General features: G+C 52.9%; 1 protein-coding gene across 1 annotated transcript; it reads right to left on the reverse strand.

Annotated features, from left to right (window-relative positions):
- Window positions 1-22,611: 22,611 nt before the first annotated feature.
- Window positions 22,612-25,253, reverse strand: Lbx1 (ladybird homeobox 1). The gene is made up of 2 exons (XM_005006009.4): window positions 24,814-25,253; window positions 22,612-24,205 (listed from the first exon to the last, which is right to left on the reverse strand). The coding sequence occupies exons 1-2, from the start codon at window positions 25,136-25,138 to the stop codon at window positions 23,673-23,675; spliced, it is 858 nt and encodes a 285-aa protein (XP_005006066.2). The 5' UTR covers window positions 25,139-25,253; the 3' UTR covers window positions 22,612-23,672.
- Window positions 25,254-25,569: the final 316 nt, after the last annotated feature.

The raw sequence follows: 25,569 nt of genomic DNA on the forward strand, positions 1-25,569 counted from the left end.
AATTGGAGTTCTATATGCCTCACCTATTTGTATGTCAAATTCTTTTTATCTACCAGGAAAGTTTTCTGTCATGATATCTGTGAAGATGTTTTAATGTCATCTGTGGTTTCTCCTGCTTATTCATTAACTCCAATTAATCTTTTTTTTTTTTGGTACCAGGGATTGAACTCACGACCACATGCATGCAAGGTAGGCACTTACGCTGCTGAGCTAAATTCCCGGCAACTCCAATTAATCTTACGTTATTCTTCTTTGTCTCATCTAGCAGCTGCTGGACTGATTTTCTATGGTCCCTTGCTAGTTTTGAGAAATCTTTCTTTTCCTGGTCACTAACTGCAAGCCTGTCTTCAATATCTGAGATCCTGTCCTTACATTAGCCTAATCTGCTTTGAATACTTTCTCTTTTTTGTGTGTCTTTTTTTTAGACAGGGTCTGGCTTTGCAGTTCAGGCTGGCCTTGAGCTCACTTTGTAGCCCAGGCTGGTCTTGAACTTTCAATGATCCTCCTGCCTCAGCCTCCCAAGTGCTGGGATTATAGGCGTGAGCCACCACGCCCGGCCTCAAATACTTTCAAATGCTCTATCCCTAAGCTATGTCCCCTGCTTCGAATACTTTCAGTGGAGTTTTCATTCTCTTGGATGTCTGCTTGAATCTGCTTTATGGATTCCATTTGTTTTCTGTATTGTGCTTCCATATTTGCTTAAGCTCATCTATTCTTTAGCCTGTGTCTTCTCTAACATCACTAAGCCTGGTGTGTATGTGGGTAATCTATGTAGTTATTTGAGAAATTATTTCTGATTTCATTTTTTCCAGAGCCTCATTCAATTGCTTTGTTACCACTTCAGAGATACCCGGTAAGGGGTTTTCGGATTTTCCAGCCTCATTGCCCCCTGGGTTTGCCTTTGGTAAACTGGATGTCTGAGGGTGTGTCTTGTTTAAGTGTCTTCTTATATTTTTTCAGTGGAATGTAAAACAGTTATTTGTAATATATAAGACTGTAATATATCAATTTTGCTCTCAGGAATTAAGATTCAAAATGGATTAAAGAGAAAACAGAAAATTGGGAAAAAAGAAAGAGATTACAAGCAGGTTGGAGGACAAAGATGGATCCTACCAATATGAGGAAACTGATGCATAAGACTGAAGGAAAAGAGAGCTTGGAGAGATAAAAGGTAGAACAGAACAGAACCACACCCACAAAGAGGTTAGGATCCACACTCACACTCAAAAAAAAAAAAAAAAAAAGAGTGAAAGAGAAATAAACAAACTGAATAAAACAAACACAACTAAAGAACAAAAGAAAAATAACAACAAACAAACAAAAAATAGTCCATTTCCAGGATCTTCTTTGGATTCACTGGTAGACAGCCTGCAGAGACCACCCCAAATCATGCCACTATATCCCGGCAAGCCAGGAGTTGCTTTATGACAGAGTAGCAGACAACCTTAGCTGGCTGCCCTGGGACCAGACTCACTGGGCTCCTGCAGCCCAAGCAATTTCCAAAGGTCTGCAACCAGCTAGGAGCTGCTGGAGGAAGCTGGCAGCCGTTCTGGGTCTGGGCTTATCAGACCCAACCCCAAAAGGCTCCCGGCCAATCTCTCCTTCCTGTGGGACAACCAAGTGGTCTGTGAAAGGTTTGGCCCAGACAGGACACTGTAGCCAGGAAAGCCACAACCGGAAGCAGGAAGCCCCATCTTGCCCTGCCCCTAGGAAGTTACCTGTGACGCCATCTTCCTGCCCCTGGGAATTTACATATGGCGCCAAACCTAGGACCAATGGGCTACCTGTGTATCCCTAATGCCCGCCTTAGGTTCCACCCCAAACCGAGGCTATTTACAGGCCCCCACGCCGCGTGTCCGCCGGAGAGATCGCCGGACGCCAGCGGTGGGGTTGCCGGTCATCTCTCTCCGTGTTCTCAGAATAAAGGCCGCTTTTTATTTTATATTTCTCATCTTTTGTTAATATTTTTCATCTTTTGGAAATAACTCTATCAGTCTGCAGTCTTCACCACCAGCAAAGTCCTCCATGTCTGTCACTACCCTCCAGCATCGAATTTTTCTGCAGAGACCTCTGTGGTTGCCAGCTGCTACCATCACCATGACCGTGTCTCTAGGTTCCAACAGCTCCTCTCACAGTGAGTTCCGCTCTGGGTGAAGGCACTGCTGGCTACTGCCTCCTTCTTCACTGAAGTTTTTCTTTTTACTCTCTCTGTGGGCTTTGATTCAGACTTCAGACTCTTCCTGGGCCCAAGGGACCCACTTCCTTCCTTCCTGTCTTCCTCACAATGGTATATTCCTGTGTCTAGGTGGTGTCTCTCAGAGAGGCTGTTTTCTCTGCTGCTTACTGCTCTGCCATTTCCCTGAAAGTAGTAGCCAGGCTTCCCTCTCTTTTTGGCTACAGGGGTCGAGTGCCTGGGTCACTGGGCACTCTAATCCAATTCTGAGAAACAAATTTTCTGTCTCTGCCATTCTGGAACATGGGGTTCTGCAGCTTTCTCTTCTAAGCAAAGTCTTTCATTTTTGCAGTTTTGAAGCTGCAAAGGATGGAGACCCTCTGCCTCTCCAAATGCCTTCAGACCATCTTTTCTATTCTGTGCCTTCTCAGCAATGGAGACCTCAGTTTTATCTCTGCAGTCCACAGCTTTACTGGAGCTTCCTTTCTGGCCAAACTCATGTTTTAAATCAACCTGCTGGGCTCTCTGCTCTAGATTCACAACATAAATCTGGCTAAAAGCCCCCAACAACAGCCATGCCACAGCCTTAATATTTGACTGACCTGAAATTTTTTCTGCCAGATTAATGAGTTCATCATCCTTAATTTTAGACTCAGACAGTTCTGTTCATGAGAAAAATGCAGACAAACTTTCTGCCAAGTCATAACACACAGTGTCTGGAGTCCAACAACCAATGCAGTCCTTCAACCAATGCAGAAACCTTCCAAACCTGGTTTTTACAGGCAGAATTTCTATCAGCCATTTGGTTTTCTGAGCTCTGACCAGAATCTCCCATATTCCAGGGCTACGCTTCAGGTGACATCTCCAAACCTTTCCAAACTCTTCCCAAAGGCTCTTGAAACATGTGGCCCTGAAATAGTCACAGCAACAACACCAATCCTGGTATCAAATTCTGTCTTGGTGACTTGTCTCTTGTTGCTGAGACAAAAATACCTGACACCCAAAATTAGTGAACAAAAGGATTATTTAGCTTACACTTTTGGGGAGTTTCAGTCCCATACTTGGCTCCAAGGCAAGGTAGCATGGCAATGGGCAATACTTCAACACAGCAGCAAGAGCAAAAAGTGGGGAACAAGCCTTCTCTCCTCCCTTCTACTGTACACATGCCACATGGTCACAAAATCTCTGTGCCCTCTTCTTGCACAGGATGAGGATATTTACAAAGTAAGGATCCTGGCTCCCTGCTGAGTCTCTCAGTTAAACTTCTAAACTTCTCAGATTGACACAATGTATCAACCATAACATGCCTGGCTGTAGAATTTTTTTGATCATGGATAATTGTAACTCTATACGCCTCGCTTATCTGTATGTTAAATTCTATTTCTCTACCAGGGAAGTTTTCTGTCATTAGGTTTGTGGACATTTTTAAAATTTTATTTGTGGTATCTCCTTTTTCATTGACTCCAATCAAATGTAAATTATTCTTTTTCATCTCATCTAGCAGCTGCTGGACTGATTTCTCATGATTATTTGCTATTTTTGAGAAATAATTCTTTTCCTGATTGTTAACTGCAAGCCTGTCTTCAATACCTGAGATCCTGTCCTCACATTTGCCTAATCTACTTCGAATACTTACATGGAATTTTTATTCTCCTGGATATTTGCTTGAATCTGCTTTATGGATTCCATTTCTTTCATATGCTGAACTTGCATAATTTTCTTAAGCTCATCAATTTGTTTTGGTCTGTATCTGCTCTAGCATCACTAAGAATGGTTGTTATTCAAGAGACTATTTCTGATTTCATTTTTTCCAGAACCTTATTCAATTGCCTTTTTGTAACCACTTCAGGGAAGCCAGGTGGGAGATTTTCAAATTGTCCAACTTCACTGCCTTCTGGATTTGCCTTTGGTGAAATTGATGTCAGGGTTGCATTTTGTTTAAGGGTCTTCTCATTTTTTCCCTTTTTTAAGTTTAAATTCCTGGGGTGATGCTTGTAGGTTGCTTATGGTGGGTTGCTTTATTGCTAGTATTTAGGATCCCTACATGATGACTACTTCTCTGAGGTATCTTGCAGGTGTAGCTGGTTTTTGGGCTTGAGTCTGTTGGAAGATCTGACCTCTTCAGTTTGTTGGAGATGAGAAGTTGTTGCTTATTTGGCCTAGTCCCTGGTTCTTTGGCACTGTGCCACTGTATTTCTGTGATCCTTAGTCAGTCTCAGTCATGGAATAGCAGGATGAACAGCTGTTTAAAACAATTACGTTAATTTTGGTGATAGTGATATCAATAGCATCAAACACATCCTAGCAATCATAAATTAAGCTAATCCTTTATTTGCCACTTTTAATCACATGAACTAGACTTGTGGTTATATAACAGAATCTAAAACAAACCAGAAAATGATATGCAGTATGCAAGTCAATTTTGCCTTCAGGGTTTAGGAATTTAAAATGGCTTAAATAAAAAATAGAGAAGTAGAAGAAGAGGAAGAGATTAGAAACAAGGGAAGAGAGCAAAGAAGGATCACACCGGGGCTGGGGATTTAGCCCAGTGGCATAAGCACCTGCCTTGCAAGCAGGCAGTCGCGAGTTTGATCCCCGGTACCAATAAAAAGGAAAAAGACAAAAAAAAAAAAAAAAAAAAAAAAAAAAAAGAAGGATCACACCAACTTTGGGAAACTGGTACAGAAGACTGAAGGAAAAGAGAGATGGAAGAGAAAAAAGGAAGAACAGGACAGAACCACACCCACTAAGAGGGTAGAAACCATGTTCACACTCATACAAAAACAAGATCAAACAATGAAAGAGAAAAAAAAGGTAAAGAAAAGAAAGGAAAAAAGTCACTTCTAGGGTTTTGTCTGCTTTTACTAGTAGACAATGTGTGGAGACAGAATCCTGATCTGTGTCGATCTTTCTCAGCAAGCCAGCAGTATCTTTCTGGAAGAAGAGTGAATAATCTCAGCAGGACTGTTCCCAGACCAGACCTGTTGGGCTTGCCACCTTCTGAGCAATTTCCATAGGTCTGAGCCCAGCTGGGAGCCACTAAATGGAGCCAGCAGCAGTTCTGGGTTCTGAGCTCAGCCGGCCCCTCTCCAAGATGGCTCCTGGCCATTTGCTATCTCCCACAAGAGGACTGAGTCCTCTAAACTCTCTGCCAGCAGTGCAGTCCTCCACCTCCCTGCTCCTCTCCACTGCCGTGTCTCTCTGCAGAGGCCTCTGGGGCCACCAGCTGTCACTCTGGCTCTGTCCACAGGTTTGTACCACCCCTACTCCTCTTGTGCAGTGAATCCCATCCCAGGGAGAAGGCACTGCTGGTCACCTCCTTCTTCATTGGAATTTCTCTCTTTACTCGCTCCCTGGGCTTCAATTTCCTTTCTTTTATAATGGATTAAGTGAACAATAAAGCAGGAGCAGCCGTCAGTGTCAGTGGGTGTCACTAACTAAATGATTTTTGTGCTGGGGACTGAGCTCAGGGCCTCTCACATACTGCATTCTTTGTCTTTCCAAGTCACCCATTTTCACTTCATTTGACCTCTGGCTGGGGTCCCCAGAAGAGAGACTGAAAACTCCCACACCACACAGTCACCTATTTCTCTTTCCACGAAGCAGAGAATGGCACTGTGAGTCCCCAGCTGCTCTCCTCCTGCATGACAACTGCCTCTTTCTCCACCTACAGGGCTCTCGTTTGAGCTTGGCCACCCCTGAAAACTCCCTCGAGGGGCAGGGACTGAAGAATCCTGGCTCCCCTTGAAGCTTAACTTGTCCAAATAGACTTACATGGTCACACAGGCTGAGTGGGTGAGAGCAAAAGAAAAGGAGTTTATGCTACTGACTTCTGTTGGGCCACAGACTCCAGGGATCTGATAACCTATGCTGCCTCCACCCAGGAAAAAGCCCTTCAGCACACTTCCCCAGCTCTGTTTCCAGCTGCATGGGGTTCTGGAGGCTGGATTAAGGGTGCTGGATTGCAGCCAGGGTGGGGCTCGGTGTTAGTGGGCTCACCTGCCCAGCAAGTATGAAGTCCTGGGAACAAGTCCTTGCCCACACACATACAAACATACACACATGTGCACAAGCACATACGTGCACACATGCACATGCACACACAGGCACATATGTACACATACATACAGTGCACACACACATACCCACATGCACACACATTGCACATGCACATATATACACAAGTGTGCATATGCATGCATGCATGAAGTACACACCCACATGTGCACACACACAGAATGCTGGCTCAAGAGGTCCCCTGTAAGCCCACAGACCCCAGGGCAAAGGGACAGGGACAACTTGTCCTCTCAGCTCTCAGTGTCAACAGTACCGTCCTCGGAGTTTCCAAGCCTTAGGATGCTCTCTGCCATTCTGCATCCAGGTCAGGGCCTGTCAGCCACATCTCCCGGGACAGCCAGAATCTTGTTGCACAGTGCCAAGGCCCAGCATCCCAGAGCCACTGTCGCCCCTGCGACTCCAGAGCACGGCACTTGATATGCTCAGTCTTTGTCCTTTCAGCTCAGTCCGGGACAAAAGCAGGAGTGCACCTGTTTTCTTAGCACAGAGCTCTGATCTCTCCCTGGAACCCAGGTGAGTAGAAAGCTGTGCCCAGGATATTCTCCTGGGGCACAGGCTGCCTGCCCTGGGTCTCTCCCAGGTCCTTTCCCTTCTTCAGGACCCTTGTGTCTTAAATGAACCTGGTTTGCTGTCTGTTTCTGCCCCTGCTTCTTAGGAGCTGTCTGTGAGAAAGCTATGACATAGAGGTTATTTTCCCCAGGGACTGCAGTCTCTGTCCTGAAAGAAACCAAGATAGGGCAGCTCTGGGAGGCTTTCACAGAGCCTTGCTGCCTGCCAGGACCCACCTCCAATTTCCAGCACAGTGCACCTCACACTTGGAGACAAAGGAGGTCCCACCACCTGAAGACCATGATAAAAATTCACATGGATCAGCTTGTGTTTTTAGCTTCTCTTCAGTATCTAGGATGAAACTCAGGCCCTGTGCATGCTGGCCAGGCACTGAGCTCCACTCCCAACCTCTTCTCACGTTATTTTGAGACAAGGTCTCATTAAGTTGCCCAGGCTGTCCTTAAACTTGCAATCCCTGCCTCAACCTTCCAAGTAGCTGGCATACAGTAGAGCTGTATGTCACCATGCCTACTCAGGCTGTATAGTTTTACTTTTTTAAAACAAAACAACCACAACAAAAAAGAATAAAAATGATGATACAGAATTTAAAAACAAAATAATATGAAATTAACACTAGGTTAAAAAAAAAGAAATTAACACTAGTTAATATGTTGCACATTGTTATCTTCAAAGCAGTTGTTAGGCTGTGTATTTTTAATAGGTTCCCTAGGATATAAGGTACAGCCACTTCCTTGAAGTCTTTATGACTAAAATTGACACTGCTGGGCATGGTGGCATAATCTGTAATCCCAGCACACAGGAGTCTCGCACAGGAGGATCACTGAGAATTCAAGGCCAGCCTGGGCTACATACCAAGATGCCATCTCAAAAAAAAACAAAAGAAAAAAAAGAAAAATCTGACACTTGGTAAATCTAATTCGTTTGTGGGGGTGGTAGTTGCTATGGCTCTTTCCCCCTTCGTTTCCATAGAGATCAGTTAGATTCCTTTGGTGAGGAGACAGGCTAAGAAGTGAAGAGTGGGGCTGGGGATTTAGCTCAGTGGCATAAGCGCCTGCCTTGCAAGCAGTCAGTCATGAGTTCGATCCCTGGTACCGGTAAAAAAGGAAAAAGACAAAAAAAAAAAAAAAAAAAAAAGAAGTGAAGAGTGGCTAAGGCTAAGAAATGTGAGAGCCCCAGGAATTAGAAATCTAAAGGCAGGCTGGCCTGCCAGCTGCTTCTCTGGGGACTGCCCTCCCTGTCCCCAGAGCTCACTCCTTAGGTCTGGGTCACTGATGTTCTTGCATGGCAGCCAGAACTGCTACTGAAATGTGTCTTTTGTAAAGCATCTCACAGGGACATTAGCTCATCTGGTCCTCAGTATATTGTACTCCTGAGACATGAATTGCTATCCCTGATCCACAGATTAAGAAACTGAAGCTTACAGAAATAAATTAGTCAGGTGTGGTGGCACAGGTCTGTAATCCCAGCACTTGGGAGGCTGAGGCAGGAGGATCCTTTTGAGTTCGAGACCAGCCTGGGCTCCAAAGTACGCTCAAGGTCAGCCTGAACTGCATTGTGGGACCCTGTCTCAAAAGACGAAAGAAAAAGAGAAATAAAGTGACTTGCCAAAGTCTCACTGCCAGATTGCAGGGTAGATTTCCTCCCGTGTGAGCCACTGGGGTTGGGGGAAGAAAGGTGATTGACCTTCACAAGTGACCCAGTGAAAGGCTAAAGAAGAAGCCAGCTGCTCCATCAAAGGGCCAGTTTCACCTCCAGCCTGGTCCTGAGCTCTGGAGTGTGATCTGAAACCCACACTTCCTCCAGCTGAGACCAACCTATGCCAGGCCTGAGGGGGAGGAGGTTGCACACATCCTGACTCTAGGACAGTAACCACATCCTGAGGTGTCCATGCTGGGGAGAGGAGGAAGCACCCCTGGAGACCCCCAGGGGAAACAGGCAGGAAATGACGGGAGGGCGACCACAGGCCCCCTTGACTTTCTCTGCCTGTGCCCTGAGGTTCAGAATTCCCATGTTTTCAGGCCTTCATGGAGCACAGGGGTTCTCTGCTGTGCCCCACTCCTGCCGTGCCCCACCTACAGGGGGCCACCATGAGCCCCTGGGTTCCTAGTTCCTGCAGAGCAGTGCTTCAAATGCCTATCCCTGTCACTTACTCTGAACAGTCTGGCCCAAGGCCTAGGGGCTGACTGGGTTTGCAGCTCTTTTCCTGAACTTTCCAGCTGTAGTGTCCCAGCTGAGGACAGACTTCCAATCAGCTTGATGGCACCATGTGGAGAAATTCCTTTGGTGTAGATCTAAAAATGTCCCCCGAAGTCTCAAGGGGTTGGAGGTGGAGATCTTGGCAGGTGATTGGATCATGGAGGTGCTCTCCTCCTCAGTGTGCTCATCCATTGATGAGCTCGTGGCTGACTGCAGTTAGACGATAGCACCTGGCTGAAGGTAGATCAGTAGGGCTGTGACCTGGAAGTGCATATTCTTGCCCCTAGCTCCTACCTTAACTTCACTTCCTGGTTTCCATGAGATGAATAGCTGTCCTCCACCATACCCTCTGCCATGCAATTTCTGAAGCCAGCCAATCATGGACTGAATCCTCTAAAACTGTGAACAAAAATAAGCCTTTCCTTCTTCAAATTTAGCATGTTGGCTATTTTGTCCTAGCAACTGGTAGGCTAATGCAGAAAAATGATACCAAAAGTGGGGTCACTGCTGTACCTGTATGTGACTACATGGTTCAAAATGCTTTGGAAATGGTTTCCAGAAAGAGCTCAGAAAAATTTGGATAAGTGGACTAGAAAAGCCCTGGATTGCTGTAAGCAAAGTTTGAAGGATGATTCCCATTGGAGCTCAGAAAACTACAATGCTGATAGGAATGTGGACAGTAGAAGCCAGGTTCAGACAGGAAACTAGACTACAGGTCGTGCATGTTACATTCTGGCAAGGAACTTATCTGTATTTTGCCCTTGTCCTAAGGCTTTGTGAGGGTGAATTTAAAGATGGTGGACTAATTATTCTGTTATTTCCAGACATCCCAATGTTCAGACTGTGGCATGGGTACTACAGGCTGCTTTTAGCCAGATCAGTGAGAATCAGATACAAAAAGCAAATGTAAAAATCTTACAAATTTCAACATGGTTGCTAAAAAGATTAACATTAAAAACAAACCAAGTATTTTGCATCAGAACAATAAAGAAGATGGCTCAAAGGCATTGGTCAGACCCTCAGACATCATGGGTTCAGAGATGTCTTTAAAAGGTAAATATCTTTCAAAGACTGCTTTGAGAAGAGAGCCCCAGGGCATCCTGCTCCTTCAGGGCCACCTAGAGATGATTCCCTGAGTGCAGCTATCTAGGCACTCAGAGACCACTGCAGCCATGGTTTATTTAAGAAAGCCAGGCTATCGCTTGAACTAGCAGCAAATCTTAATGTCATGCATGTGGTGCCTTTCAGGAGTGCAAAATTCAAGTGTTATGGGGTTATGGGTATTTTCACCCAGATTTCAGAAAAAAGCCTAGTAGTTCAGCTGAAAACATCACAGGATCATAGTATCTGGCAGTAATCCCTAAGAGACTGATGCACGAAGCTGCAAGAGTAAAGCTAAAGGTTCTGTGAAGATCCCAGGAAGTCAGAGATGCTAGGAATGCAGAATGCTTGCCAAGGAGAACCACAACCCAAGAGAGATGCCGTGTGGCCTGCAACCCACAAAGCACCAGGCAGGGCTTTCCAAGCTCTTTGGAATTCACAGCTCACCACCACCTGCCCTGACCAGACACACAGCTATAGGGTTCAGTGTTCACCTTGTGTCAGAATTGTTTTGATCTGTTTGTTTATTCTCCTGTTTCTCCATTTTGGAATGGGAGTGTTTACTCTGTGCCACTGTACACTGGCAGGTTGGAAATATTTAACTATTTTTACAGGGCCTTGTAGCTAACAGTTCGCCTCGAGTTTCAGAGACTTTGAACTTGGGCTTTTCAGCAGTGGGGAAACTGGTAAAACTGTCAACTCTTGGAGATGGTATAGATTCATTTTGTACAAGGAGACGACTGGAGTTGTCCAGGGGCCAGGGATAGAACATTATGGTTCAAACCTAAAACGTTCCCCAAGAGCCTCTTGTATTCAGTGACTTACTATACTGATTGGACCGTGGGTGCACTAAACTCAACAGTGTTATAGCCCAGTTCTAACCATTGTGCCTCATTCCTGTTCTGTATGTACCGCTCAGCCCCCGCCCTTCCTATCTTTCTAGGTTAAGTTTCTGTTTCCTGAGAAAGCTGTAAAAGCCTTAGGTTTCAGTTTCCTGTGATCCCCTCCCCTACCGCTCATCTGGCTATCTGTAATAAAATGTGTTGTTCTTTAAGAAATGCTTAACTTCAAGGAAATTACAGGAAGTTCTGTAAAGCCCAGATGCTACCTAACTGTGTCAGTGATTACAACATTCCTGTGGTTTTCAGCTTTAAAAGCCTAATCTTCCAGCTGTGAGGCACACAGTCTCCAAATTGGCTCCTGGAGGCTGTGTTGCCAGGCCTGGCCTAAAATAAAGCCTTTGCTCCCCAAATTTTAATTTCTTGCTTCCTTGGGTTTTATTCTGGGGTCCAAGCTATCGCAAATACTGGGTTCACCTATTGATAGGCCCATGACTCACGGTGGAAAGTGACCCCTCCCCTCTCCCCTCTCTCTGCTTCCTGGCTGCCATGGGGCCACTGTCCTCTGCCATGCCTTTCCACTGTGCTGGGCCCATCATGGACTGGATCTTCTGAAGCTGTGAGACAAAAATAAACTCTGCCTTTAAGGTTTGGGTGTTGGGTACTTTGTCTCAGCCACAAGAAAGCTGACACATACATACCTATATATACATACATATACATACATACACATTTGTAATATATACATATTTTATGCTTGCTTAAATTTTGTTCACTGAAAAATGAAAATCGGGTGTACTCGTGATGTGTGCATTTATGGTGTTTTGGTGTACGCATGCATGGTGTGTACTAACATGCAGGGTGAGGGCACAGCAAGAGAGAGAGGGTAAGGTTGGTGCAGAGCTGGGGGTAGACCTCAGCAGCATGAGTTGTGCCTCCCCTGTGCAAACGCATGACAGCTGTGAAGCCCCTTCTGCGGGTTTGGGAAAGGGACCTCTTTCCCTATGGCCCGCCGGAGCTTGCTCAAAGGGCGGGCAGGTCAGATCCAGAATTTCCCAGCCTCCAGCCAGGCGGCCCCAACAGTTGTAAACCGTAGACAGCAGAGGGAGCTCTTGCCTAACCTTTCCCACATCGAGGCGGGCGAGAGGACCTGACCCGCTTGCTGGGAAGGTTCAGCTTTTGCTCCTAGTTGGGGTAAGTGCCTCGGGGCTGGACTGGGCCAGCAATAGGGATGGCTGGGGACTCATAACTTCCCCTTAGGCACTCTTGCAGCAGGCACTCTTGCAACCACGAGTGGCCTCTTGCAGCAGACCAAGGGCCCCAGACCCACCCCCTCTACCCACCAGCACAGACGCGGAGTCCTCTGCACCTATAAGCACCCTGAAGGTGCGGCCTGGAAGTCCCAGCGGCACCCTGCTGTTCCTCTTCCAGGGCTCCGTGCTAGGAGCAGGGATGAAACAGAAGCTCATGTACGAGCTTCTGGCTTGAGACTGAGACTGCAAACGGGTGGTCTTTGGGGTTCTGGGTTGGGTGCCGCGTCAAGATTGAAAGGCACGTGCTGCTGTTGAAAGTCGCTACAAATGCCACAAGGTGGCACTCGAAGCTCGTGCCACCGAGCAGCGGAGATTTTGGAAAGGGGCAGGCCTGAGCGGAGCGAGGGAAGATCTGGGGAGTCGAGGGGCTGCAAGTCTTCGCCTAAACTGAGGGGAGGCCGGGGCACGCTGGCGGCCGGGGAGGCGCCGAAAGAGCCCGCGGAATGAGGCCAAGACCGCGCGAGAGCGGACGGGCGCCAAGGCCTATGCACCGTGGAGCTGAGATCCTCGGGTCGCGCTGTCAGAGCCCAGCGGCCTCTTGGCTGTGTATGGTTTCGTCCTGAGGCCAAGGAGGATACAAGGCCCCCAGGAAGGTGTGGTCTGTGTGTGCCACCTGGTCTGACCCTGCCTGCTGGCCACCTTTGGTTACGGAAAACCGTGCGGAGGGTGTGGGTCTCTGGTCTCTCGCTAGCTCTTTCTTGGGACACCTTGACGACTTCCATCACGCTGGGGAGGGGTGGTCCCTGCCTCAATCCTGGAGGGCTGCCCTCAACTCTGCCACAGAGGCAAAAGGAAGGGGCGCCAACGCCTTATCTCAGATTGCTTCTCAGCGCAGGGTTAGACCACGGACGGATTCCCTCCTCTTGCAAGGCGAAAAGCCTCTGCACCCAGACCTGTGCGCACTCTCCAGCGAGTCCTCCGCCCTGAGCCTACTTAGCCCAGGCGGGGTCCGCCCAGGCTCACACTCACCTGAGTTGAATCGGGACGGGACCGGCTTTACCTCCAACCACGCTAAAAGCACCAGCCCCTGGGCTCCTCATGGGCCGGGGCCAACTGGCTCGTCCTCAAAAATAGTGCAGAGTCTGCGTTCAGAGAGAGATCTGAAAGAAGCCGAAGGCAACGCGCACCGGGCCGCTGGAAGGCGCTCCCGGACGCCCCTACCCACTTCCCCAGACTCGAGCTTAGTCCAGGCTGAGCTCAGAGGGCCTCTGCGCCTGTCTGCAGGTCCGCCTCTCTGTGCCAGCGTGCGCGACCTCAGAGCCCAGCACGCGGTGACGGGCTGACCCGGCACAGCGCGCGCCCCAGGCACTGGGAGACGCCGCAGGGCACCCGCCCGCCTGTTACTTGGGTAGGCCCTGATCGCCGCCAGGCCCACGGGGAATGGATCGCACCACTGAGATTCCCGCCTCTCCCCAGGCCGGAGGTATTAGTGCTGCTTGATCAGACCTCATTTCCTGCGAAAATGGAAACATATCCAGCGTCCTTAATAAAGTGAATGACGAGGCTTCGGGTGTAATTGGGCTTCGGATCTGTGGCTATTTTCTTAAACTGACAGCGGGGGAAAAAAAAAAACCCACAGCGCCCACATGTAATTATACGACTATAAGAAGGAGTTCCGGGTGGATTAGCCGAGACCCAGACTACGACCTGCGGTCTGAGTAATGGGCACAAACGCTCACCCAGACCAAGCGACTCAGAAGGCCGGGACCGCGCCACCCTCTAGGCCGCTAGAGGCCCGCCCTGCCGCTACCATGGAAACCTCGGCTCGGGTTCTGGCGCCAGTGTGGGTCTTGCTAGCCGAGGAGGCGCTGCTCAGGGCAGGGGCCGCCTAGCGGCCGGTACCCTGGCTGGCCCAGTCCGTCCACGCCGGCTGAATATTTCTAAGCATAATCCAGTTTTCTCCATGACTATCTAGTTAAACTCTTTAACAACAGCTACATAATTAGAATTTGGATTCCCATTAATTTTCCCTGGGCCTCGAACCATTTGCAACTCACACTGGTAATTAATGCGATACATCACTAACTTTACCCCGCGCCGGCCGGACCGACTCAGGTCGCTGGGCCGCGCCCGGCGCCCCCACGCCCCCGCGCGGGGCTCAGTCGGGCCCGGTCCCCTCCTCCAAGCCGATGCCTCAGCCGCGCTCACCCAAAGCCTTCTTTCCAGGAAATTTCACAATTAAAAATATTTATCGGGAGCAGATTTACGTTTCTGGGTTTCCAGTCTCGGGGCGTCTGGGTAGGCTATTAAGAGTAATTAGCATCTTTTGCGCATGCAGATTTACTTCGCTCATTGCCACATAACTCATCCCTAAAAGCCGGCTCAGGCGAACGCAGGCGCCTCCGCCAAAGCCGCCGCAAGAGCTTGCGCCGCTGCCCGCTGCCTGGACCCAGCTCGGCGCTCCGGCCCGCACCTCCAGCGCGCTGCGGGCTCTCGTCTCTGCGGTCTCCAGGTCACTTCGGGCCGGACGCCGAGCATGGAGGAGGGAAAAGGCTGCCGCCTGGGAGCCGAATGAAAGACTTAGGGCGACCTCCGGCGGCAGGGGCGGACCCAGGCCAGGCCCTCCAGGCCGCGCAGTCTGATTGCAGGCGTGGAAACCGTATCCGTGGATGCACGCACGAGTGTTGTTACCGTGCGCGTGTGCACACTCCTGTGCTTGAGAACGCACAAGCAAGTAGTTGCTAGCACGCGTTCCCGGGAGTGCGCAAGGGCGGTTGTGGCAAGACAGTCTTCTCTTTCCTCCCCCTTCTCCCTAGCCCACTGGTTCCCAGGAAAGTAGCTCAAAATGCTGCCCAGCTAAGGCCTCTACCTTGCCTCAGTTTCTCTTTTAAGGAGCCAGCCCCATCTGCCAGACGACCCGAAGCACTGAGTACCCGGCGGGGGGGATTCGGAAGCCAGCCGGGCCGGGTCAGAGGAGCAACTGCTTGCCGGAGAGCCGGCGCGCAGGCTGGGCTGAGCAGTGATCACTGAGCACAGGCTTTTGCCTGAGACGTGGGGTAGGGGGAGCAGGCAGGCTAGTGAGAGGAGTCGAAGGGGCAAAGTGGCAGTGGAAGGGCCAGGGACCGGGAGCGCAGCGTGATACCCGCGCTGTAGGCCGAGGCACCCACCCTGGTTCGTTATTACCGCGCTGGGAAGTCCTCAAACCGCCCAACTTTCTTCTCTTTAATGAGCCTAGAAGAAGAGGCTGCCCTGAAGGGGTTTGTTCATTAAAGATGTAGCTGGAGGAATATTGTCTCATTAATTATCTGGTTTTAATTACACTCGTACCCTTTGAATCCGGAGATGGGAAAAGTTGATTTGGTGATACCACCCCCTTTAGCTTAAAGACTCGGGCATGGCTATGGCACTGGAGGTGGCGAGGAGGACCCCTGGTGCTGGGAGGGTGTGGGCAGGTGTCTGGAATATGGCCCAAGGAGACTCCTGTGCCAGGGCTCTGAGCCCGTGTGTGTGGACAAGGTCTGCCTGTGGATCTGAAATGTGTGCATCTGAGTGTGTGTGACCACGTGTGCCTGAAAGACTGTGTGGACGTGACTTGGGTTGCCTATGTGTGTTTCCTGCCTGTGTGGGGTTCGGTGCGTTGGGGTGCGCTTCTGTGGGTAGCTGAGTGTGTCTGTTGACAGGCCTGAGAGTGGTGGAGGCTGAATGAACAGGAGTGTGACTGGGTGGCTGCCTCTGTATATGTCTGGGGCAGTGGCTTTCCTGCCCGATAGTGCAAGTGAGTGTCTCTGGGACTCTGCGGTGCCCACAAGAGCCCCCGAAGTGGGGTGTGTGATGGGGTTGGGGTCCCATGGCTGGAGGATCCCTGGAACTGCACTGCTCCAAGGATGAGATCCAGCCTCCGAGGGTCCCTAGGCTCCAGACACCACTCAGAAATCAAGGTTCTTTAGGGGGAGTAATTTAAGGGGGTGCTCATGTCCCTGCCTCGTCCCTTGTCAGGCTGGTGCGGTGCTAAAGTGGGGGCCGTTTTCCCTTTAAATCGCGGACACTTTGACAGGGGACATTAAGGACCCGGCTGCTCAGGCTGAGCAGATCATAAAACCGGACAGGCAATTTCTGCTCCCGCCAAATAGCCGGGCAAACTCGTTCTGCATCTTTGGTTTTAATGCACTAAACTGGCAGCTAAGCAGGGAGCGAGCAAAGAAAGGGGAAGTCTACCCCCCCCCCACATACACCGGCACATGCAAAAACACCCCTTCACACCCTGTGCCCCACACCCTGCCCTGACCCCCCCACCAGTGGAATTATCAACTAGAATTTGATTAATATGCAAATCGCAGGCAAACAGCTCCATATAATTCTTTCAGTGGAGAGTAATTAATCACCAGTTAAAGCAAATTAATACATATATCAATTTTGTCAGAAACATGCTTAGTTCAATCGCCCGTAAAATTGAAGTTTGAAGTATTAAGAGGCTCTGCAGAAACGCCAGGACTAAAACTTTCAAATTGATCCTATTTAGTAATCAATCAGGCTCTCCCCTCAGGTTAATCTGCCTAATTTTTCATCTCAAATCATACACTTTACTGACACGCCATCTAGCAAACAGTCGATAAAAAGTTAACAAAAATGATAACGACTCCAGCCAGAGCCATTGTGCAGGGCGGGTGGGCGGCAGGCGCCTTTGATTGCATTTCTAGGGTGGTTGAGGATTTGGTTTTTGCCTGGGCCAATGACTAGGAGCTCCTCCAGATAGCCAAGCCTGTCTGTCCCTCGCCCTGGCCTGCTGCAGGCTGCCCTCTGCTCCTGGACTCCCTCGGAGCATCGGAACACCGGTGCTCTCACCAAAGCTGCTCAGCCTACTCCCTCCTGAGTGGAGCTCTTGCTTCAGCCCCAACAGAATGTCAGGAAACCTATGACTGTGTTTTTGGTAACACTGATCTGAACCTCTGTTCCCATGCCTGCACTGTGTGTTGATCCCAGGTGGACGTTGTGTATCTGCTTAATTCCTGCCGCAGTCTGTATTTCCATAGGGATGCTGGATTGTACCGTCCAGGCATCCCCTTGTCTGTCCCCCGTGGGTATATCTTGGGCTTCTACATTTGCAGGTCTGTGCAGGGGAGTGCCTGCTTTGTGTATATCTGCCTGTTTTCTGGGATGTTGTTTGTGAGGCTGCATTTGTCTGCTTATGGGTGCTCTGGCTTGGCCACGTGCCTGTAGGCCTGTGACAGCCTGCCCTTCCTCCATGCTCAGGAGATGGGGATCAATAGACTTCTCACAGAAGAGAAGAGAGTCCCTCTTGAGATTCACAGGCTTCACCTTGAACAGCCTCTAGGAACTGGGAGGGGCCACACCTTCCCTTCAACCCCCACCCCAGTGTCTGTGTTGAGTAAGTGAGGAAGGGGAGGAAGAGGCCCCCACCTCTTGTCAGAGGAGATTTCCAGCCTTGGATAGCACTTGCCACAGAGCCCTGGCCCCACTGTCCCTGACTTGGGCCCTGAATTCGGGAAGAGTAGAGGTGCAAGTGTGGTGTTTAGATGTTACATCCACACCGTTGTGGCCATGACCCATCTTGAAGCCCTGGTGTATATGCCTGGTAATGATTAAACCCTGCCCACGTCTCAGGTGTGCACAGGTAACCAATCTTCCTTCTCCACAGCATCTACCCCACTCACTAACACCTACCAACCCCAGCTTTCATGGGCAGCCCACATACATACCCACAGCCTTGCACCTAACCTTAATGCTAACCCTGCACACACAACATATGTATCAGCTTCTAAAGTAGGCAAAACTCATCCATCTCCACACCCCACCCTGCTGGTGCATGTGTGCCTATTACCATTCAGCCTCCCCTGTTTGGGCAGAGCTGAGCCACAGAAAGGAGGAGCTTCCCCAAGTAAAGTGGGGAGGCTGGGCCTTCAAGGAGCACCTAGGACTGGTACAGCCGAAGGTGGGTTTGTATCACTCCAGAGACAAAGTCTTGCATGCAAGCAGGTACACAGGGCACCCAGGTCATTGCCCAACAGTTCAGAAAAGGGTACTTAGTCTTTCCCCAAAGTGTTCCCAAAGAAGCAGAGCCCAAGTCTTCATTCACACAGATTCTGCTACCCTCAGAACCAACCCTCACCCTGCTAAGGTTCTCCATCCCACCATCTGCCCTCCTCCTGTAAGCAACCTTCCCTTCAGGCAGGTGCTCCTACACACACAATCACTGTCAATTTGAGTACCCAGCTTTGCGAGCTGCTGGGAGCCAGGAATCCAGTCATCTGCCTGTCATTCTCACATCATGTTCATGCTCCCAGTTATTTGCTCACACCAGCTCCCTAACAGCGTGCGCCCCAAGACTGCTCACCCATTGCTGACCCCACCCCAGTGATGAGCTTACTCTTTTCCCCTCCACTGCACAAATTTAGTTACACCTAGTTGCACACACTAGCTTTCCACAATTGACAATCAAGTTACACAGAATGCAGCAGCACACACCCAGTCACCCCCAGTTGCACATGCTCTGTTTCCATCAATCAGCTGCACATGCTCAGTCTCTCAGTTGCACACACTCAGGAACTCACCCTAGTCAAACCCACACAGCTTACCACACTCAGGTTCCCAGCCCCAAGTCTCTCCAAGGACTGGAGTCTGGAGGGAGGAGAGTGTGTGGCTGATAGCCACAGAAAGGCTGAGAGCACAGAGGTTGGCCTTGGAAGGAAACTGAGAGTGAAAATTCTTCTCCTGCCAAGGGAATACCCTCTCACCAGCACATCTGACAAAGCCAAGGAACCCTTCTCTTCCTTCTCACCAGTGCCCCAGCAGGCCTGTGGGAGACCCGGGCCTGTGGGCATATGCACACAGAGCTTTGGCTTGCCCAAGGGGAGGTGTCTGCCCACCTCTATTCTAATGTACCCAAACCCTAGCTCCCTGGCCCATGCATTAGGACCCCAGACAACCAGTTCTACCCCCCCCCCCACTCACACCTACTAGGTTCCAAGCATACACCTCTGTTCTGGAGCAGCAGCAGCATTCTACCTTCTAGCTCTCCCGCTCTGGCCCATTTGGGGTCCCCCTCCTTTCGGGACAGACCATGCAGCCGCTGACCTGACTCGCCTTTACCCTTGTTCTGGCCTCTCCCCTTACTTTCTGGGTCTAATAACTGCTTCTTGCAGCCAAGTGCATACCCACCCGAATATTGGCACAGATTGCTTTTCGGGCCCCCAAGAAGAGGCACTGTTGGCTGGGGGTGGGGTCCGCCTGGGTTTGGTGCCTGGGAGTGAGGAGGACGGGTGTGTGTGGGGGGGGGACTGTGCAGACCTAGGGGGCTCAGAAGAGTGGGGAGGAGGGGTCCCCGCAGCGACGGGCAGGGACGGAGGGGAGGCATGCAGCCCCAGTCCGTCCCTTTCAGGGGGGACTCATGCATCAAACTTCAATTTTCCGGACGATTGAATTAGTGATTTTTTTCCTCCTGAACTAAAATACACTTAAGTCTTTGGGATTAATTACCACGTTCTGGTCCCTCAGACTGGAGTATTACTTATCGGAGCTGCGTCTGACACCGGTCCGACACCTCGTAAAATAAGGGACTGCGCCTCCCGGCCTCACCCGGCACCGCCTACCTGGCAGCCAAGCCGGGAAGGCCGAGCCAGGCGGCCCCAGGATCTTCCGTATGGCCCGGCCTGTGGGGGTCCAGTGGTGCCCGGCGGCCATGCAGGTCGGTGCTCGGGGCGAGAAAGAGCCACCCCGGCCCGGCTTCCGGGTCGCAGAACCAAAAGTGCCCGCAGGGCGCCGGATTCCGGAGCAGCGGGACGATCTGGGGCCGGCGGGGTTAGAACCTGACCGAGGCCGAGTCCGAATGAACTTCGCCCCAGTGCACGCGGGGCCTGCAGCGCCCAGGCGGCCCACGCCGCGCTAGGACGCAGAAGGGCGGACACGCGGGGCACGGCCCGCGCCCACGAGCCACTCGGCGCGGACCACGGCCAGAGCCGACGCGAGGGGCCGAGCCCGAGGCCAGGTCCAGTGGCATCGCCCAGGGGCTGAAGGCACCGCGCCTTAGCAGCGGTCCTGCCGCGGCCGCAGGCTCCTCCGCCGCCCATGCGCAGGGGGCCTGGGCTCGCCCGGCCTTCCGGCCTCCCGCGGGGCCGAGCCCCAGTGGCCCGCGAGGCTCAGAGTCCCCGGACGGCGCGGGGAAAGCGCGAGCCCGTTAGGGCCTGGGCCTCTCCGCTCGGCCGGCCCGGCCTTGCGCTGTCACCGCGCGCCTCTGCCCCGGCGCTTCGAGGGCCGCCCGGGTCGACCCTCCGTTCCAGGCTGCGGGATCGAGAAGTCGTTTCTCGACCTTCGAGGCCGGGTCCCGAGTCGCTTTCTCCCAGAAGCACTGCCAGCCTAGGCCCCGGCCCTCCGGGCACCCCCGCCCGGGCCCGGCCTGCTAGACTGGGAGCTCCTTGCGGGCAGGAACGGGCCTTGCCACCAGGTTCAGTTCCGCCAGCTGTGCGCAGTGAATGTCTACGAAATCGAATGGATTCCTCCTTTTATTTTATTAATCCTTCCCTTTCCTTTTTTCTTTCTTTTCCGTCTTCCTTCCTCCCTCGTTATTTTTTATTTCTTGGTTATATTCAATTGTCATGTTTTTCAGGCTCATTAAATCCATTTAGAGACAAAAGAATAAAAGGCAGAAGGGGGAGGGCCAAGGAGGAGGGGGAGGGGAGGGAGGGGAGGCCGGAGAAGCAAACAAATAACCCGCTTTAACTAGACGGGCGGATAAATGGCCCCGCTTCTCCTCAGCCCCGATGCGCCTGCTTAGCCGTGCGCCCCGCGGGCGCCGCAGCTCGGGTGGGCTCGGCCCAGGGCCGCCGCCCCCAGCCCGAAGGGACCCAGCGGGGCCCGGCGCAGGCCCAGAGCTGGCGCGGGCGCGGGGCCGTGCGGGCCGCTTCATTGGGATTCATGGGCGCGGGGGGCGGGCGGCCCGGGCGCGGGGCGCGGGGGGCGGGGGGCCGGGGTGCGCGCGGCGGGCGCAGATGCCCGGGTGACCGCCGCGCCGCGGTCCCTGCGCCGCCTTTGTGCCGGGGAGGCGCGCGCGGGGACCTAATCCATCAAATTGTCTACAAATTGTGAAGAAAATTCAAAAACCATATGGTCGCCAGCGCCGGCGCGCTCTGGGCTGCGGAGGGCCGCGGCCGGCCCGCACCAGGAGCCGCGGGGGGCTGGGCCCGGCTATTGTCGCCTGTCAGCGGCTGCCCGGGCCCATTCGTCCCGGCCTTCATGGTCCGCGCTCCGAATTACAGACCCATCCATCCTGAGAGGGCGGTTTATGTCCCCGGGAGGCACCGGCCGCAGGCCCGCGAGGCTCCGCCGCCGCCCGCCGCGGCCCGCGCGTGTCCCTTCTCCTCGTCCTCCTCCCGGTCTCCAGAGAACCCTGCCTCCTCCCCGCGGCCCTGCTCCCCTCTCCCCGCGTTTAGCTGTCCGCCCCCGCTGCTGGCCGCCCCGTCCTTCCCTCCCGGACACACGCGCTCCCGACTCAGGCCCGGGGGGGGGGGGCGCCGTCGCCTGCCCCGGACCAGATGCGCGTTTCTCACATCAATTTTGCGGAGAAAGAGCCCAGTGGCCGGAGGCGGGACCCTACTCCGGTGACAGCGGCCACTCGCCAGCCCAGAGACAACAAAGCCTAGAGAAACTCGCTCAGTTCGGAAAATGGAAGCGGCCGAGCGCCCTCCCCAGCCAGGCTGGTGCCCTCCAACCCAGTCTCGGCGGGATCCAAGCCTCAGCCGCCCGCAGAGTTCGGGCCTACAAATAAGGAAACATTAACAGAAATTTACCCCAGCCCAGGTCGCTTTGGGCTCACATCCCAAGTGAGTGCCCTTGTGTTCTATTCGGTTTGCCCTTTTTGCCTTTAGTCTTATTATTTATCACCTGTGCCCCAAGGACGAAGCCCTCCAGGCAGGTAAATTTGGGACCCCGCAGACCCCACCCTCTGTCTGGCTGAGTGACACCTGCCTGCCAATGCGCCAGGGACGCAGCCCAGGCCTTAGGGAGCGCAGGTAGAGCGGGCTGGGCCGCAGGCAGGACTCCGGGAAATGCCAGGTCAGGCTCTCCTCCCCACACTCTGCCCCAAACAAAGGATTTTGTACTGCGGTACCCGGGGGAATACACTCCTTTCTCCCAGTATCACACGCCCTGCTTTTTACCCGGACCTGGCGAAGCCCGCTTCTTTCTCCCATTTAGTAGCTGCTGCATGTCCACAGACAAGAAGCACCTCCTCCTGCTGCTCCTCTCTGTCCCTTGCTCTCCTGCCTGCCCTAAAATGCCCCCCAAATCTTTAAGCCTGGGGTATCTATCAGGCCAGGAGCAGTGAGGAAAGATCAGCATGCCCGCTGCTTCTCGGATGGCCCATTCACTCAGACACGAGTGTCATCGCCGCTTCTAGTAAAATGGCAAAGACTTTATTTATCGGAGAAAGAGACCTTGGGTACAGTCCGCAGAGGAGAGGGCCGGACAGAGTAGGAAGGGGCACACAGGACCCATCCTCATCAGGCCACCCTTTCCCGGCCAAGTCCAGCTAGGAGTAGGGTGTTAGAGACGGCAGGAGAGATTTGGGCTGCAGAGGAGGTTGGGAAGAAGACTTGGGTTGGCTTCCTCTCTGTCTCTGTCACATGCAAAAAAATTCTAAAAAGAGTAAAAAATAATTCTAGGACTTTGGGTTCTGTTTCTGATGGATGGTAGATTGAATGTCCCCCTGCTTTGTCATTAAGAACCAGACTCCAGCAATCAGTCTGAGAAAATGCAGGAAAAAGGGAAGAATCCTAAAAATAGCGTTAGTGGGCATCAGGAGGCAGAAATGGCATCGAACACAGTTCTCTGGTGTGGGGAAGGAAAGATCGATTTTGAAACTTGCAAGTCGGGACCTGGCTGCCCCCTCACTCTCTTCCTGTGCAGGGAAAAAGGGCAGAATGAAAGAAAGGGCAGCTGCCACAGGCCAGGGAGGAAAGGAGGGAGCCGGCCAGTGCATTCGTAGCATGCAGAGAAAAACCGAAACAGCCAGCACGGCCCCTTTTCGCAGTCGCAGGGTTTGCATTCCCGTCCCGTTCTCAATTCTGCCTCACCCTCAGCCAGCCTGGCAGCCAAACAGCTTTACAAACATCGAAATATCTGGTATTTAAAAAAATAAAAGAAAGAAAAAATCCAGGCTGTGGCGAGAAGAATCTGCTATATAGGTTTCAATATTTATACAGACGCCATACAGATTTGCACAGCGAGGGCTCCCAGGACGGCGGAGGCCTCTTGCAGCGGCCAGCCGGCCAGCCGGCCCAGGTTTATTGCTTCAAGAGGGAAGAGGTGGCTGCAGGGAGTCCAGGCCTGGGGACAAGGAAGGAGACAGGCGCTGCGGAGGAGGTCCCAGCTCCCCTCAGCTGTCAGGTCCGGGAGGCCGTTGGTGCTCGGGCGGGCGCTAGAGGATCGGGGTGGCAGAAGATGGGGCGCGACTCAATCGTCCACGTCGATCTCTTCATCTTCCTCGTCCTCTGAGCAGTCCTGGCTGCTGGCCCGCTGGTCTGTGAGTGGAGAGGCAGGGGAGAGCTGTAAGGGTCCAGCACCAGGGGCCTGCGGGGGGCCTGGGGGGAGCACTGGGGAGTTTGGCCTGGACTTGGCCCTGCCACAGCTGCTGCCACCACCACCGCCGCCGCCGCCTGCGGCCTCCGAGTTCTGCTCGAGTTCGGCCAGTGCTACGATGTCCATCTGCCCACTGGGCCCCAGTTTCTTGGCAGACTCTACATCGGCCTTCATCTCCTCCAGGTCCCGCTTGAGCTTGGCACGCCGGTTCTGGAACCAAGTGATGACCTGGGCGTTAGTGAGGCCCAGCTGCTGCGCGATTTGGTCGCGATCTGCCGGGGACAGGTACTTCTGGTACAGGAATCGCTTTTCCAGCTCGTAGATCTGGTGGTTAGTGAAGGCTGTGCGTGACTTTCGCCGCTTCTTGGGGGTCTGGCGCTGCCCAAAGATGGTCATCCCATCGCGGCCTGGAAAGAAATGAAGGATAGACTTCTACAGGAAGAGTGGAGGGGACTCACCCCAGAACTCCACACCCCACATAGGCCCATGTGGCCTGGTGCCTACTGCTATTCATCCTCCCAGACTGTAGTAAACAGAGGCTATGACAAACCTCTAGTCTCCAGGAAGTCTCTAGGAAAAATTGTTTCGGTCTCTGTTCACGCAGTAAGAGTTGGTTTGAATCACCCAAAGTCTGTGAAAGCACCAGGAATTCGGACAGGACTCCTAGATTGCAGCATGAATGTTGATTCCCTAACCCTTGCAAACTCTAGTCTACCCTGAAGGTACCAGCAAAAGATTCTGTCGATTCTAACTCCTCTGGGTCGAAGTGCCTGGGCCGCTGGGAACCAGAGGGAGCCAGCCAAAGCAGACTGACTGATGAAACGAGCTCAGGTTCCCACCACCCCTCAGACCACCCCAGAGCATGGCCAACCAAGAGGTCCCTAGGACACAGAGACTGGGTCCTGGCCCGCTCCCTCTACCCAAAGCACGAGGCTGCCGCTGGAGGAGGAGGAGGAGAGCAGAGGCATCGAGTGCGCGGAGCGCTGAGCGAAGGGGTCCGGGCGACAGTGCCTACCTTCGGCCGCCTGCAGGACGCTGACCTCCAGCCCCTTAAAGGTCTTGCTGGCGAGCTCCTCCAGCGCGCACAGCGGCGAGGTCTGCGAGAGAAGCGCGCGGCCCGCCAGGGGCAAGCCGCCCGGTGCGTGCTTGTCTGCAGCGGCGAGCAGGTGCGCCGCCCCGCACAGCGAGTAACTTCTCCGCACGGACGGCTTGTTGAGGATGTCCTCGATGCTGAACGGCGTCAGCGGCTTGTTGGAGTTGGCGGGCGGCGGCAGGTGGTCCAGAGGGCTGCGCCGCCGCTCCTCCCCCGGCGCCGCCTTGCTGTCCTCCTTGGAAGTCATCTCTGCCTCGTTCGGGGGCCCGGCCCAGGCGGTTCCGACCTCGGGGACCCAGACCGCGGGCAGCTGGGGCGCCAGGCGGCGAGGATGGGCGGCGCGGGGGGGGGGTGGTGGTGGCAGGGAGGCCGCCCCTGGGAGGGCGCACGCCGGGCACCGGGCCGTTTAGCGCGGCGGCCGAGGCAGGCAGAGCCGCGCGGGGCCCAGTGAGGAGCGCGCTGACGCGGCCGCCCTCGCAGCCGCCCGGGCTCGCAGCAATCCGGGGCTGGAGCCGGGGCGTGCCGCGCGGGGCTCCAGTTTCGCCGGCCCCGGTGCTATTTAAAGGTGTCAGGTGGCTCGGCGGAGACTCCTGGCCCCGGCTCCTGGCGGCCCCAGTTGGAAGAGCCGAGGCAAGGGCGCCGATCCCGGACTGCGAGGGGAGGCGGAGAGACGGGGCA

This window comes from Cavia porcellus, unplaced genomic scaffold, assembly GCF_034190915.1.
Source record: "Cavia porcellus strain 051 isolate PalLab524CR breed Dunkin Hartley unplaced genomic scaffold, mCavPor4.1 scaffold_2, whole genome shotgun sequence".
Taxonomy (NCBI): domain Eukaryota; kingdom Metazoa; phylum Chordata; class Mammalia; order Rodentia; family Caviidae; genus Cavia; species Cavia porcellus.